Source organism: Pteronotus mesoamericanus, unplaced genomic scaffold (assembly GCF_021234165.1).
Source record: "Pteronotus mesoamericanus isolate MK-2021 breed Mesoamerican mustached bat unplaced genomic scaffold, CSHL_Meso_final contig_349, whole genome shotgun sequence".
NCBI classification, from domain to species: Eukaryota; Metazoa; Chordata; class Mammalia; order Chiroptera; family Mormoopidae; genus Pteronotus; species Pteronotus mesoamericanus.
In genome coordinates, this window is record NW_026555138.1 from 379,444 (window position 1) to 394,330 (window position 14,887).

At 63.0% G+C, this 14,887-nt stretch overlaps 1 protein-coding gene across 1 annotated transcript; it reads right to left on the reverse strand.

Annotated features, from left to right (window-relative positions):
- Positions 1-3,822: 3,822 nt before the first annotated feature.
- On the reverse strand, positions 3,823-14,873 carry PSMD13 (proteasome 26S subunit, non-ATPase 13). The gene is made up of 13 exons (XM_054576833.1): positions 14,700-14,873; positions 13,461-13,539; positions 10,397-10,431; positions 10,257-10,312; positions 9,976-10,019; positions 9,798-9,884; positions 8,181-8,352; positions 7,380-7,459; positions 7,186-7,311; positions 5,894-5,956; positions 4,808-4,888; positions 4,586-4,702; positions 3,823-4,055 (listed from the first exon to the last, which is right to left on the reverse strand). The coding sequence occupies exons 1-13, from the start codon at positions 14,792-14,794 to the stop codon at positions 3,960-3,962; spliced, it is 1,131 nt and encodes a 376-aa protein (XP_054432808.1). The 5' UTR covers positions 14,795-14,873; the 3' UTR covers positions 3,823-3,959.
- Between the last annotated feature and the right edge of the window lie 14 nt (positions 14,874-14,887).

The following is a 14,887-nucleotide window of genomic DNA, read 5'->3' on the forward strand; positions in this document are numbered from 1 at the left end:
CCTGCTCCCTCCCCGAGCCTCAGTTTCCCCCGGTATTACAGGGGTCCCTCCCCACCGTGCACCCCGACAGCCTTTCATTCCCTGTCCAACGTGAGTGGCCGTGCCCTCTTCCCCACGGGCCACGTCACCCACTCCCAGGTAACAGCAGACCGCAGCGGCGAGGCGGGGGGCGCCCAGCACACGGGGCCCTGCTCCGTGGGGCCTGAAGCCTTTGGGGCGATCCCGGAGGGACCCTGCCAGACCCCGCCTCTGGCGGCCTCCGTGGGGTGTGGGTGGCAGGGACCTGCACAGGGTTTGGCTTGAACAAGGGGTTCTGGGGACTAGAGCCCGGCCGGGTGCGGCCTGAAGCCCCAGCTGCAAGGGTGAGGCCCGGAAGGAAGCTGCGTCCACAGGGAGCCGGGAGGGCGGGGGTGCGCTCGGGGTGGTTGGGAAGGTCCTGCGAGGGACATGCGAAGGGCTGAGGGCGGGGCCGGGCGGCCACCCAGGCCCGAGGGGGTGGCTCAGTCTCCGGGGGCAGCCTCCCCGACCCAGGGCTCGGGGAGGGGGGCGCTGCTCCCCGTCAGCCTCCGCTGCCTACGCCCAGCCCGCCAGAGCCGGGAGAGCGGGCGGCTCCTCTGGGGAAGGAGAACCCCCTGCTGGGCAACTGACCCTTTCTAATCCACAGCCTTATCCCCCACTGCGCCCCAAGGCTGTAATTAAAGTTTCAGGCGGAAGGGATTATTCCGGAGGAGGGGCTGCGCCCCCAGGGCCTGAGCTGGCAGCTGGGCCCAGTGCTGCTGGAGGTGCCAGGAGGACAGCTCCCTCCCCCGGCCTCCGGGCACCAGGCTCCTGCCCAGGAAACCAAGTCACGGGAGCTGGTCCGGCCTGGGCCCGGGCGGTGGGGGAGGGGCCCAGCAGCGGGTCCCACCCTTGGGACAAGTGTGGCTTCCAGGCAAGAGCAGAAGGGACACTGTGTTCCTTGGGCAATGCGGGCATGTCCTCATCCACCGTTTCTAAATAGATGGAGAGGGGGGCCCGGTGACCCCGGCCCCGAGCCCCAGCGCTTGCCCTCGCAGAGCTCTAGCCACAGAGGCAGGTCGTCGACAACACACGCCCGAGAGGCCGCGGGCCCAGGGCCTGGGCGGCGTGAACACACGGAAACATGAGGCAGCCGCGTGGCGGAGACGGTGGCGTGGCGTGTTGGGTCGGGCCGTTGGGTGCGGGGGCCGTGGGGCACGGGCAGAAACGGGACCTGCCCGGTCTAGGATTGTCCCGGCTGCTGTGCAGAGTTGGGGGCGACACCTTCAAGGTGGGACTCGGGGCGGGGACGTGTGTGTGGCGATGGTGGTGGGCCGGACACGTGAGCACCAGGCGGATAGGACACTCGGCCTGAGGGCGGGGGCCAGGCTGCGTGGCCCGGGACTCGGCCACAGGGGTGGGTGAGGGTCAGCGTCCGGGCAGCCTGACGGCTGCGGGGGAGCAGCTGGGGTGCAAGGCTGGACGAGGTCTGCAGAGGGTGAGGGCGCTGGAGGTCACGTGGAGTCTGGGTGGGGCGGCAGGAAAACCAGGCCTCCGCGTCTGGCCCCCAAGCGTCCAGCGGCGGGAGGAGACGCCAGAGGCCTAGCTGTGGCGTCTGGCAGGAGGGTCTGGGGACAGAGACTGGCCCACTGCCCGGCGGGGTCTGCGCAGGGAAGTGTGAGGCCGCCCCCAGGACAGGAAGGCCCGCCTGGGTGCCCGGACCCACAGGGCCGTGGGCCGCGAGGGAGGGGTCGGCCACGTCAGCAAGCAGGAGGCTCACTCGTCCACGGGCGCATCCCGGGGAGCGGGGCTGAGCACCTGCGGCTTCGCCAGTCGAGGAACGGGGACCAGAAGCCTGGGCAGCCGGCGACGTTGAGGAGGCTGAGGTGGCCATCCCCGGCTGCAGCCGACATCGCGGACCCCCGGCGTCCGGAAACCCGCCTTCCCGGCCCTGCTCCTTCCTTGCCCGAGTCCCTTTTCCACGAAGAAGTGAAACCGCTTCTGGGAAGGGCCCAGGCCTGCCCGCACGGGGTGGGGGAGCCACAGCAGCGGGACAGTGTCCGTGAGCTGTGGTCTGAGGCTGGTTCCGGTTCCGAGCTGGCGTCCTTTCTGCCAGCCCTGTGACCGGAGGGGACAGCTGCGGCTCCCTGCGAGCTATAAAAAGCCCAACGCCCAGTGGCCCGAGGTCACATAGCAGACACAGAACTCACGGGCCTCAGGGAGCTCGGCCCAGCAAGCATGAGGTTGGCCCCCGGCATCAAGCTGCTGCAAGCCCCCCTGAGGGGCTGCATGGTCCCCAAGGCGCACATCTCTGCCAAGCCGGCCAAAACACCTGTTTCTCCCCAGGTAAGTGCTCACGAGGCAGCAGGGCACTGGCCTGGGTGGGGGGTGGGGGGTGGGGGGAGTGGTCCTGGACGTTCTCAGAGCGAGGAGGGCTTGGGGGTGGGTCACAGAAAGCCAGGCTGGTACAGGGAGAGGGCTGTCCTCTCAGGTGCTGGGTCTGTCCCACAGCTGGGACAACGTTCCCGCTTCAGGAAGGGGTCCCCGCAGCCATTGTCTGCAGGCCAGGGTCCCAAGCAGGCGGCAGTTAGTCACGGGGCAGGGGATCCCCATTCTCAGGCCCCCGCTCACCTTCTGGCAAATGCCGGCTGCGGAGGGCTGAGCGGGGGGCGGGGAGGGGTGCGTGCTGGGTCCTGGGGCCTCACGCCCGTTAAAGGGGCAGGTGGGCTGCCTGGAGGGAGCACCGTGGAACACCCACCTCAGCAACCCCCTGGGGCTCCCGGAGAGCAGGCCACTGTCTGTTTTAGGCATAAATACCCAAGGTCTAGAAGGTCGGCTGCCCAAGGTCATGTGGCTGCAGGAGCTCGGGCCTGAGCCCCACCCAGGGTCCCTGCTCCAGGCCAGCCTGGCTCTGAAAGCTCCGGGAGCTGAAGTCACAGTGGGGGCGAAGTGCCCCGGCATCTGACCGAGGACACGGGGGTGCCTGGGCCCAGGCTGTTCCAGCAGGAAACCGAGTGAGGCACAGCTGCTCCTTCTGAGCCTGCCCCAAGGTCCAGCTGCTGAGAACAGGCGTCCCCGACTCGCGGCCGGGGAGCCCCAGCTCTGCCATCCGGGCACTGAGACAAAGGCCTATACCTGCTTGCGAGCCACTTAGAACCTCAGCTGTCCCTGGCATCTTGCGCACACACCAGACAGGCACACAGTGCCCTGGGGAAGGAGTTCGAGGTCAAGGTCGCTGGGGTCAGGCAGGCTCACGGGTGGGCGGTCTGTGGGACGCGGTGGCTGCTGTTGGGACGGGGGCAGGCCCAGGTCTGACCCCCGTGGGCTTCCCCCCCCCCCCAGGAGCAGGCCGTGGGGCTCACGGTGACCTTCCTCAGCTTCATGATCCCCGCGGGCTGGGTCCTGGCCCACCTGGAGAGCTACAAGAAGAGCTCCGCCGCCTGAGGGCTGGCAGGCCCGCGTCCCGCGCCGGAGGAGGAGGCCCATTAAACCCTCTCCCCACCTGAGGCTCCGTGGTGATTCCTGTGGGTGCGCCGCTGTTTGGGGGTGCTGGGGGAGGTGGTGATGGCAGACCCCCGTCAGAAAGGATGGTCCCCTGGCCACCCACGCCTGGCTCTGCCAAGGCCTGCCCCGCAGGGGCACCCTTTCCTCAGCACAGAGGGGAGGCAAGGTCCCACCCTGCCTTTAATGTCTTCGGGCACAGCCCTGACTGGAGGCTGAGCCCAAGGAAACCACCACCAGAGCTGGACCAAGCAAAGGCGTTTATTACAGGACTGTCCTCAGGCACACGGGGGGAGGTGCCCACACGGGCGGGTGGGCAGGCGATCCAACTGGAGCGGGCCCCACACTCCCAGGGCCGCCCCTTAGGCTCCCGGGCAGCGGCGACAGCGGCTTCCACGGCAAGGGCGGCCCCCACCAGCACTGCAGAGCCCCCCGCCTCTGTGAGTCCGGCCGGCAGGCTGCTAGGTGAGGACGTCGTGCGCCTGGTGCTCCACCAGCATCTCCATGCTCCTGACGTCCGCGCACCACACCTCCAGGCGGTCCTTCATCCCCCGGATCTGCGGGCAGAGCAGGGCCACGGGGCGTCAGGGCGCCGACCGGGCAACCCTGGGCGTCCGGCCACGCTGGGGTGGACTGCGGAGGGGCGGGCGAGCGGGGGTGGGGTGCGGGAGGTGGCACCGACCCAGCCCGTGGCCACAGGGGCACTTTCTTCTCAAAAACTGGCATGAAAGGAAGCAGACGGAACAGAGGAAACCCACAGGATTAACCTGCAGCAAATGTGAGCCAGATGGGTTTGAGCTCAAATCCCACAAGCAGGAACGCAGCCGAGCAGAGGGCCAATTTTAAGATTAAAGGCATCACCGGCAAGACCAGCCCTGCTATCGTAATCGCTGTTTAAACACAGGGTTCGCATCGCGGGCTGGCATCACATCGTGTTCTCGGAGAAGCCCGCAGTGCCTGCAGCTGCGCTTCGCTCTGCGGAGCCGCCTCTGGCGGCGCTTTCCACCCAGGTGGCTCCCGTCCACAGCAAACGCAGGACACGGACCCAGCCCGATGCCCGGGGGAGCCGCGCGCTTCGCCACGTCACCTGCTGCAGGTCCAGCACGCGGGGTTGCACCCAGGCCATGTGGACGCGCCTGTCCACCTCGTCGATGCTGCCCTCCACCAGCCCCACCGAGAGCGCCTTCATCACCAGCAGCTCGACCTGGGCGAGGGGGGCTGCGTGAGCGGTGCGGCAACACCCCGCTTCCCTGCGGGGTTCGCGTCTTGAGCCGGAGCCCCTGGAACACCCCGAGCCCAAGAACTGTACCTCGTTCACACTGATCTTAGCACTTTTGGCAATTTCTTCAAAAGTGAGTTGTCTGTGATTGGCAGGTCGTGTGAAAGTCATCTGAAAAAAAGTTTTATTAACTGTTTCCAGATAAAACCGGTCAGAGAACAGACTGAGAAGGACATTTTTGTTCATACTGGCTCCGAAAACAGACATCAGTACCCCTACCCTTGGGTTTTCTTCACGTCAGTCATGAACGCTATTAAGAACAAGCTTTCGGTGCTTAGGGAGGGCTGGGTGGTGGTTTTCTACACTAACTTCACTCGGAGCAGTACTTGGAGCTGGGGACACTGCTGGACCCCAAACACCTGGAATCCACTTATAAAACACCGTGTGCTCTTCAAGATGCAACGCGCCTATCGACGTGTTTTTCCACAGCTCAAAACAGTGTTTGAACTCATTGCTTTTGATGCCGTTAGTGCTTCTGCGGTTTTTTGTCCCACCTCTTCCACACCGGCAACAGGCTTCCCTCTGAGGATGCTCTCACCCGGGGAAACCAGAGACAGTCCCTGGGGGCAGACTGGGTGAGTGGCTGGGAGGGGGCATGGAGGTCATGCTGTTTTTGGTCAGAAACCGAACACCTGTGCGGCGTGGGCAGGTGGCTCGTACATCACCCATCGTGAAACGGGCACACATATTGGAAGAGTCTTCGGAAAATCTCCCTGGGGCCGCGCGCAGCCTCTCAGCACCGTGCCGGCTGGTGCCCTGCTCCGGGCGGTTCCTGGAGCACCGGCCCCGTGGGGGCCGCCCGCCAGAAAGTAATTCCGGGCTATCTGGGGTCCCCGCGTACGAGCTCCCACTCTAGTGGGAGAGGCAGATGCGTGCGCGGGGGATGCACGGCTTGCGCAACGAGGGGGTGGCTCCTTCCTTCCGCCCAGGGGCCTGGCCGGGCCTCTGACACGGAGGCCCAGACGGAAACTCCCGGGGAAGCACGTGGCGGAGGAGGGACCGGAGGGCGGGAGGGCCGGCGGGGGAGCCTTGGCGCTGCTGTCTCCGCGGAGCCCCTCCCCTCGCTGCTGCGCCCAGAGCCTGGATCCGGGCCGACGGCCCTGGCGGCCGGCTTACCTCCATGAGGCACAAGAGCTGGATTTTCCTCAGAAGCTGAGCTTCGTTGGCGGCTAGATCAGGCTGTGGGGGGAAGAGAGCAGCCCCTGAGCGGCCCAGGGGACAGGGACAGGCAGGCCCAGACACGGACGCTGGGGCACGGGGCTTGCGGTCGGCTCCAAGTCCTCGGGACTCCACTTGCTTAGCGACTCAGCGGAGCAAGGCCCAGCTAAAGGGCCGTTTTCCAAGCCAAGGAACTGGGTGGGAAAGAGCGACACCAAGGCCGCCAACACTGGGGCCAGGAAAACCCCGGCACAAGGACGGGCGTGCTGTGCCCTCTGAGGGGCGCTCCCGAGCCCCAGGACGCCTCCTGGGGTGAGGGCCCAGCTAGTGATTTATCGAGGAAACAGTCCCGAGGCCAGGCCGGCACCCCCACCCTGCAGGTGGAGGAAAGGGTGGTTGCCAAGCTCGGGCCCCGCCCCAGAGGCGGCGCTGCGGCTGCAGCCCTGCTGTGGGAGCCCCGAGGGGGCCGTCTCCGCAGGCCCGGCCCCACGGGGCGCCTGGGGCTCGGGCGGGCACAGCTGGCCTGCGCGCAGCAGCCCCCTCGGCCCCGAGGCTGGCCGGCTTCCTCCGGGGCCCTCGCCTTCTTCTCCGAGGTGCTAGGGCATGACTAGGGTGGGGTCTGGCTGGATCTGCTTTCTGCCTCGTCACGGTGGTTGCACCCGCCCCACTTCGCTATGGGCGAATTCTACAAGTGGTTTTCAACTTTGAGAAACGTGAAAGTTTCAGAAAAGAACAAAAATCGTAACATGCCCTGGACAGATAGCTCGGCTGACTGGAACATCGTCCCAATAGGCCAAGGCTGCGGGTTCGATGCCTGGTCAGGGCACACACAGGAAGCAACCAGTGACGCATCAGTAAGCGGAACAACAAACGGTGTTCCTAACCCAACGTCACTGACGATGCACACGCCGTGAAAGCCCCAGTCCTTGTTGAGCACCTCTGCTCCCCGGTCCCCAGCTCCCCGAGGCGCCTTCCCTGCCCAGCGCCTGTTCCCCGCAACCCCTGCCCCTGCTGTGGGCGCCCCTCGCCTGCCGAACTCCAGCCTCGTGCACCCGAGGCCGCGCGCCTGGGACGAGCCCGCAGCCCCCTCGCAACCCCGCCCGCTGGTGGGAGCGGGGCCGCCGCCTCAGCCTGCTGCCCCCGCGCCGGGCGGGGGTGGCAAGGGGCCCAGGAAGCACCTCGGAGTGGACACAGACACAGAGACCCCGAGGCCGCGGCAGGAGGGCTCGGCCAGCCCAGTCCAGACTGACCTGCTGGCCCCAGGCGGCCTTCAGAGCCTGGAATCGCTCCACGTTGCCGCTGTTGAAGGCGTACAGGGTGTCGATCAGCCACTGCCGGTCGGTGCCCCGCAGGGACTCCAGCACGGGGTGCATGAGCTGCGAGGAAGAGGCGGTTAGCGGCGGAGCGCGGTGCCCCCGGGGGAGCCTGCCCGGGGCCCACTTACGAGCTCGCCGAAGTTGAACACTCCCTCGCCGAGAAGTCCCGCCAGGCCCAACGTGAACGCTCTCTCCTGCTGCTCCGGCACTAGGACAACACCACCCCTCGTCACGCGCCAGTGACGAGCGGTGGTCCTGTCTGGCTGTTACCACCTCACGTACAGGACCAGAGCCGTGTCCTGGGACGGTCGCAGCCGAGCCCTGACACGCGTCACCTCCTTCAAATGGCTGGGTCGGCTCTGCCACACGTGAAACCATAGCCGCGGGCTTTGTGGCAAGCACTCCCTCGCTCACTTTCCCCTAAATCGGAGGGACCGTGGCATCTCCCGACCGTCTGCTTCCTCGAGTTCTGGGCTCCCTGCGTCCCCTGCCTTGGACGGGGAGTCGCAGTCCCTCTGTTTACCTCCTCCGGCCTCCTCTCGGAGCGGCCGCAACGGCACGCCGCGAGAGACCTCCGAAACGTGCCGAGACCAGACACGCAGTCACTGCACTTTCCCCCAAGCTCAGCGGTCACCTTTCTTTCCACTGAAATCCTTGAAAGACCCCTGTCACTTATTGCCCTGGGCCTAGCAATCCAGTTTTCAGAAGAGCCCCTGCAAAGGGGCAAGAAGGGAGGTCCGGCGCCGACACGGCTGCACCGTCACAAAGACCTGTGAGGGGCAGGAGCAGGGCTGGGGGAGGGAGCAGTTAGCCTGGTTTTCGCCTGAAACTCAAGCCTAAGCACCTCTCCCTCCAACCGCACAGGCCGCCTCCGGGCGGGAGGGCGCTCTGCCGGACGCGCCGGGGGCGTGCACGAGCACCCGCGTCACCTGGCAGGTCCTTGATGTCGACGCAGCCCAGGAGCCGCAGAGCGTCTCTGTAGTAGGACGCGTGGTCCCCGACGGTCTGGTAGTACTTGCTGGAGAGGTCGTAGAAGCGACTGTGCACGGAGGTCACGCCTGGGAGGCTGCTGAGCATCGCTTCAGCGTCCTCGATGGTTTCCTGCACAGGGGAGGCAAGGCCGCCTTCCTTCTCTGCTCGCGCCGTCGTGAGCTTACACGGCACAAGCGAGGCCCCAGGACATGTGACTGCGCTACCACGGGAGACTGCAGCTCACACAAAACACAGGGAAAAGGACAGAAGCGAGGAGAGTCACAGAGGCACGGCACGCGTGACGCACAGGGGACAGTGAGCTAAGGCCTAGAAGGAGCTCCGACAGCCCAGGAGGACCCGAGCGGCACAGGAAAACGGGGGGAGCAGAGGACGCTCGCGGGCAACGCATGGAGGTGGACGCCCAGAAAGGTCAGGAAACCCCCACAACCACGACGCGCAAAGTGCACTCCCAGCGCGACACCGTTCCACCTCCATGCGCCCGGCAAGAACTGACCAGTCTGAAAACAGCAGGCGCCAAAAACACGGGCGCCGTGGGGGCAAGAGCCTGGCGGGAAATCCCTGGGCACTGCCTGGCCCCGGTGGACAGCACCCGCCACACACCCGCCGGCTCACCCACAGGCCCGCGCCCGCCTGGCGAGACAAGGAGCCTGGCACAGCGACGCGACCGCACAGGCTCGCGACAGAAACGGCCGCCCGAGCGCCGGACAGCGACGCTGCGAGGGTCTGCGCCGCGAGACCGCGTGACGGGGAGAGGCCGCCGGGCACCCACGTCAGCGACGGCCCCCACGCCTCGCGCCCAGCCAGCGAGGCCGAGCAACGCCGCGCGTCCCCCAGGGCTGCACAGCCCGACCTAGCGGGGCACGAGGGCAGGGCCGCGCCCCCAGGAGCAGCAGAGCTGGGGGGGCCGGGGGCCGGGGCCCAGACGCCAGCTGCATCCCAAGCTGGGGCGGGGGGCGGGGAGGCTGCCCGTTCCAGCCTCCGTTATGGCGTTTCACAGCTTTTAAATATTTCAAAACAAAGGCAGCAGGTGCGTACAAGTGCTCAGCCGCGAGGTAAAAAGAAACAGGTTTCTTTAGGACAACGAGGGCATAAACCCTTGTCCCTGGCACTTCTTTCAATGTTGTTATTCCCCCAGAACCCACACCAACCAAAAATACACGCGCGGTCTGCGGTTAAACCAGGCGCACGGACCACATAAGTGGGTCTCCCTGACACTCGCACCCACTCCTGTCCCCAAGGCCACACCGGAGGAAAACCAAGGACGGCGCCAACACAGACAGGAAACCTGGGCAGTGAATCGGGGTGCAGACGCAGGCGGGCGCGCAGCTCGGGCCAGTCCGTGAGCGGCTGACGCCGCCCACAGGCCCCCGGGGCCGCGACCAGCCCGGCTGCACGACTCCTGCCTCGGGGACACGCAGCTGTCCCACAGGCAGACCCCTCTGTGTACGGGCAGGGGCAACACGGCAGCAACGTGCCCTCGCGTGGCCTGGGGCACACACAGACACACACGCACAGCAACCGGAGACGACGGCCCTGCATCGCGGCGACCTCACCTTCGTGACCTGGAGGTCCCCGACGTTCAGCTTCAGGGCTCCGATCGCGGTTTTGCACAGGATCACGGCCTCGTCGCTGCTCTTCACCTGCGGGCGGCGCAGACAGGGAGTGTCGGCCGCGCACGCGCAGGGACCGGCCCTCCCGCTCCCGGAGGCCTGGCTCCAACACCACACTGACCTTCTCACGGGTCTTCTCCAGGAAAGTCAGAGCCACGTTAGGGTCTAGAACAGAGAGCAGAACAAGGGAGAAGAGCCAAGACAGTCTCTTTACCGACTGGTTTCTACCAACCAGAACACTTCTGGGTGCCGTAAACTTTAGGGTTAGAATATAAAAGTCACAAAAATACAACTTAGAACCCGATATTTCCTACCAAAGTGCAAAAGTTGGATTGACTAGTATTTCAGGGTCACTGCAGTTGCCACCGGGACCCGCTCCCCTCAGACACAAGCAAGACTCACCCGTCATCTGTCTGACCACGTGAAGGATGATTTCTACCAGGGACAAAGGGTTCACCCTGAAATAAAACCACCAGCCTTTGAGTGCCAGCAAGCATCAATGTTTTCATTCTCAAAGTCAAAAGTAGATGAAAGGGTGTTACCTGTGTTCAAATTCACTAATGAAGTTTTCATAGAGCTGTGGAGCCAAAACAGGGAGAGGAATTACAGGACGCCTTTCATTCCACCAAGCCCAGACCGCAGACACCGCCGCGGCGCGCGCCCCACCGCTGGCCCCGTGCACACGCTCAGCGGGAGGCCCGTCCCCGGGCCCCGGCTCACGCACACGGTCGCACACGGTCGCCGGTGGAGGGAGACAGGGAGGCGGGGCTCTCCAGCTTCGGAACCAGAACCCGCCCTGTGAAACCCTCCCGAGGGCCAGCCGGTTCTCCCTCCAAAGCACTCGAAGGCAGGCAGACTCCCGGTCTGAGAGGCCCAGTGACCTAACAGATTCTAGGCGACTGCAGGCAGGTCACATCTGTCACCAGCTTCCTCAGCCAGGCAGCCAACTCTTTGGGCACGTCCTCCGACTCTGCCGGTGCAATCGACTCAGAGCGTCCAGCCGCAGAGACGTGCACACAACGAAGGAAAGACCTCCCGCACCCCCGAGAGCTCAGGAGCAAGAGAGATCAACGCAAGGCGGTTGCAGAGGTTGTCCCGGAAGTGGCGATGAGCCCCGAGGGGGCAAACGGGCGACAAGTGCGGAGCGGAAGACAGGCAGCCGGGCAGACACTCCAGGCGGGAACAAGCAAGTGCTGAAGGAAAGCCTGCATCGTGCTCTGCGAGAACTTCTCACGGGCAGAGCGCGACCAGGGGCAGAGCGCAGCACCGGGAACGGCCGAGGCAGCGGCGGCAGTGGGACAGACGCGCGGTCGGAAGGCGCTGCCGGTGAGGCTCTGGGCAGGTCCCAGAGACGGGGAGCCCAGTACGACCGCCGAGCTCACGGCCGGGAAGCTGGGCAAAGCAGGGAGAGCGAGCCTCCAGGCAAGGTCAAGTTAGGGCGAGCGAGTCCGAAGTGCCTCTGGGACATGAAGACAGAAGACTGCGCACGAGTGTGGCACGTGCCTATCTGCCCACAGGAGTGCTGCCCGGCCGCAAGGAGAGAAAGTCCCGCCCTGTGCGGCCGGAAGGGACGTGGAGGGCGTTATGCTGAGAAATGAGCCAGACGGAGAAGGACAAACACTGTGACTTCATTTACACGCGTAACCTGAAAAAGCCCAAACTGCAGAGCTACGGACACCGGCCTGGGAGTTGCCAGGGGCAGGGGGCAGAGTGTGAAACGGGCGAAGGGGGTGGGAAGGTACAACCCCCCCCCCGTAAGACGGCGCGTCCAGGGGGAGCGTGGCCACAGCCTGCCGTCGCCGAGCCGGAGCGCCCCAGCTTCTGTAGGAGGCGGGAGACTGACCCCGCCCGCGCGGGGGGTGTCTGGGCGGCGACAGGGGATGGGCGAGCTGACCGTGGCGACCATTTCCCACTGACACACGTGTTGGACCGCTGTGTCAGTGATTTCTCAGTGACCCTCGGGGGGAGAACACAAGTCATGTCCCTGTAGCCACCAGTCATACAGTGACTCTGTCACCCAACAAAAAGCAACGTAAGTTAAAAGGTTTTTGTGTTACAAAGGACGATTTCAGTGATACCTTCCTTTGTTAAGAGGGAATACTTCAACAGCTCTAATGCCTATCGTAACCTGTGGAAGTACGTAAGGAAAAGAAAACCTTCTGCAGAGAGACGTCCACGAAGCCCAGAAACTCAAAACTACTCCTGAAGTCACGAATACGATCTATGTGAAAGTTATGTGCACTAGGTCCCAACAGTTTTTAAAGGTTTTGTCTTCAAAATTACTAAACTTAAGTTTGTTGACCTGAATAATGTCACGTTACAAGGTTGAGGAAATACTTTGCAATGTATAGGAAATGTCTTAACACATTGCGTACCCCATAGAAATCTCTCAGACATATGCCAGGGTCGAATGTCCAAAATACAATGTAACTGCAGCGCTTTAGGGGTTCGTGCAATTATATAGTTTTTTGTAGATTGACCTGCACGGTTTCCACCCATGAGATCATTTCATTCGATGTGGACAAGACACTGTGTTGACATCTAAAGTCTGTAACAGATGGCGCGCGAAACACGAGAAAACCCGTGAGCAGTATGCACTGTGTTAAAGACGAGAAAGCATAGAATAAAAATGAGCAACTATAAACTTTCTATCATTGTGATGCAGACCCTTAGGAAACAAATAGAAAGACAGCCCTAATTTACCCCTTCTTCACACAGCCCAGCGCACTGTCCAGGCTTACAGGGGATCACACGCTCCCTTGAGTGTAAACGTCACGCTGACGGGTATGCACCACAGCAGGTCTTGGGGCTGGGGGGCACTAAGGTGGCGAGTGTTGCTGTGGGCACATGGGGTGTCGTGTGCAGGGCAAGGGGCTCAAGCTGTCACTGCGAACGGGCTCTCAGTTCCACGCAGGCATCGACCTCTGATTCATTCAGAATCCAAGAGAAAGGCACCAGGAAGCTGTGAAGAGGAAGTGAGCAGCAAGCAGACCCACTCAGCTTTCTCAGATCTGCGAGCAGCCGGGGCAGGGAGGGGTTTTTCATGCTGCAACAACTCTACCATGTGCTGTGCTGCAGAGGTGGCGCCTGCTGCGGACGCCGCGCCGCCCTCCAGGCCCCGGCCGCACGCCTCAGGCTCTCTCTTTTCCACAGGGCCCAGGACAAAGGTCGCGCCAGCAGGCAGTCAGTGATGGGGGAGATCCTGTGGGGAGCCCTCTCTCTGTTCCCTACCCCCCCCAGCTGGTTCTGAACTTTCGGTTTTGAATAACAGTTTTCTAAAAGTACAGTAGTACAACAGTGGGATTTGAGAGCACACTATAAAACAGTATTTTAGTCTGGGGCTTTACGAGACCGAATGTGTGTCACTTAGTAGCTGTGACCTGCAGCAAGCACTTAATCTCTGGGTGCTGCTCCAAAGGCGAAAAGCCAGGCGGCGGCAGCGCCGGGCTCCTAGTGCTGCTGGGAGCCAACCGGCCAGGGAGCGAAGCACCGAGAACAGCACCCGACACAGAGTGACAGCTCAACAGGGTGGTGTGACCTTGTAAGTCCCGCCTCTGATCTTAAAAAGTCCTTGAACATATTTACATAATCCGACACATCACATACCTTAATGAGGCCATCTCCTTGGGCAAAGCATGGGTCCTGCACAAAGTCAAGCACCTGAAGTGTCAGCTGATGCCACAACCTGGAAAACATAAGGCCCTTAAGACCTGGACCCAACCCAGACACTCGGCCAGACCGTCCGATCACACAGCAGAGTCCCCCGGCCGCACCGCACACCCGGCCGGGTGCCCACCCAGGTGCTGACCGACCCGCGCCCTCTCCTGGCTGGGCTCCTCTGCGGTCCTGTCCCCGAGACCACCTCTCCCCTTCAACGCTCTGTTTCCCAGCTATAAATGGAGAACACCCTCCTGGACACCTCAAAGGGTTCCTGTGAAGTTCAGCTGGAAACGAGAACTTTGGAATCACACATATTCAGGGGGAGATCCTGACCCTTCTGTCTATCGACTGAGAGTCTCAGGGATGGAGCTCAAACCGAGCTCCAGTGTTCTCATCTCCGGATGGGAAGGCTTAAGAATTAAATGAGTGAGCACAGAACACCTCTGAACACCAGCACCTTTAAAACAGAAAGCTAATTATGGAAAATGCAAATAAAATGCTTTGAAAAAATACAAAGTGGTACCTAACACAGGCAATTGTTTGCTAAATACTGAGAACTTTCTCTCACAAACTGGTGAGGCAGAAAGGTGAACACGTGCCAAACACGTATCGAATGCCTACCTGAAGTGCACCATGCTGAACGCTGGGGTAGCCAGCTTAAGAAATGACAATCTAACCTTTCTGAAATTCATGCTATTTCTAAACAAACCCAAACTGCGATCAATCTAGCCGCACACGCCCGAGATGAAGCGCAGTGGAATGTGGGGCCCACGGGCGAGGGGAGCAGGAGTTGCACCCCAGCGCGTACCCATCCGCAGAAGCGACGCGGAAAAGGGCAAAACTGCCCTGGCTTCAGGGTCATGCGCCGCAGACCCACGCGGAGGACGGCTGTGGACACAGGCCACGTGCAAGACACAGGGTCTGCTTTCCAAAACGGGGGACAGCCTGACCCGCGCGGAATCGAGAGCTGCAATCACAGGCCAGCCCTGAACTCTCTTCCTAAACCAGAAGGGAGTTCAGACCTCAGGACAGCCCCTTGGCCAGGAAGGAAGCAACCCCAGGACCCCCAAACCCTCACCCCGTGCGCTGTCACCACTCCCGCCGCCTCCCCTTCGGGGTCCCCGCCCTCCCCCGCCTCCCCTCTCCTCTCGCCCCGTCCGCCGGCCCTCTCGGCGTGGCGCTCACTTCTTCGTGTAGAGCTCCTCCAGACGGTGCCACACAGCGGCCTGGCCCGGCCCCGAGCTCTGGCTCTGCTGGAGAAAGCCGGTTACGTCCTTCATGACGGCGAAAAAACACAGGACGGCAGCACCACCGAAAAGTCTGTGCCGCAGGGATGGCGGCCGGAAGTGCTCACTCACTTCCGGCGCCGCGCC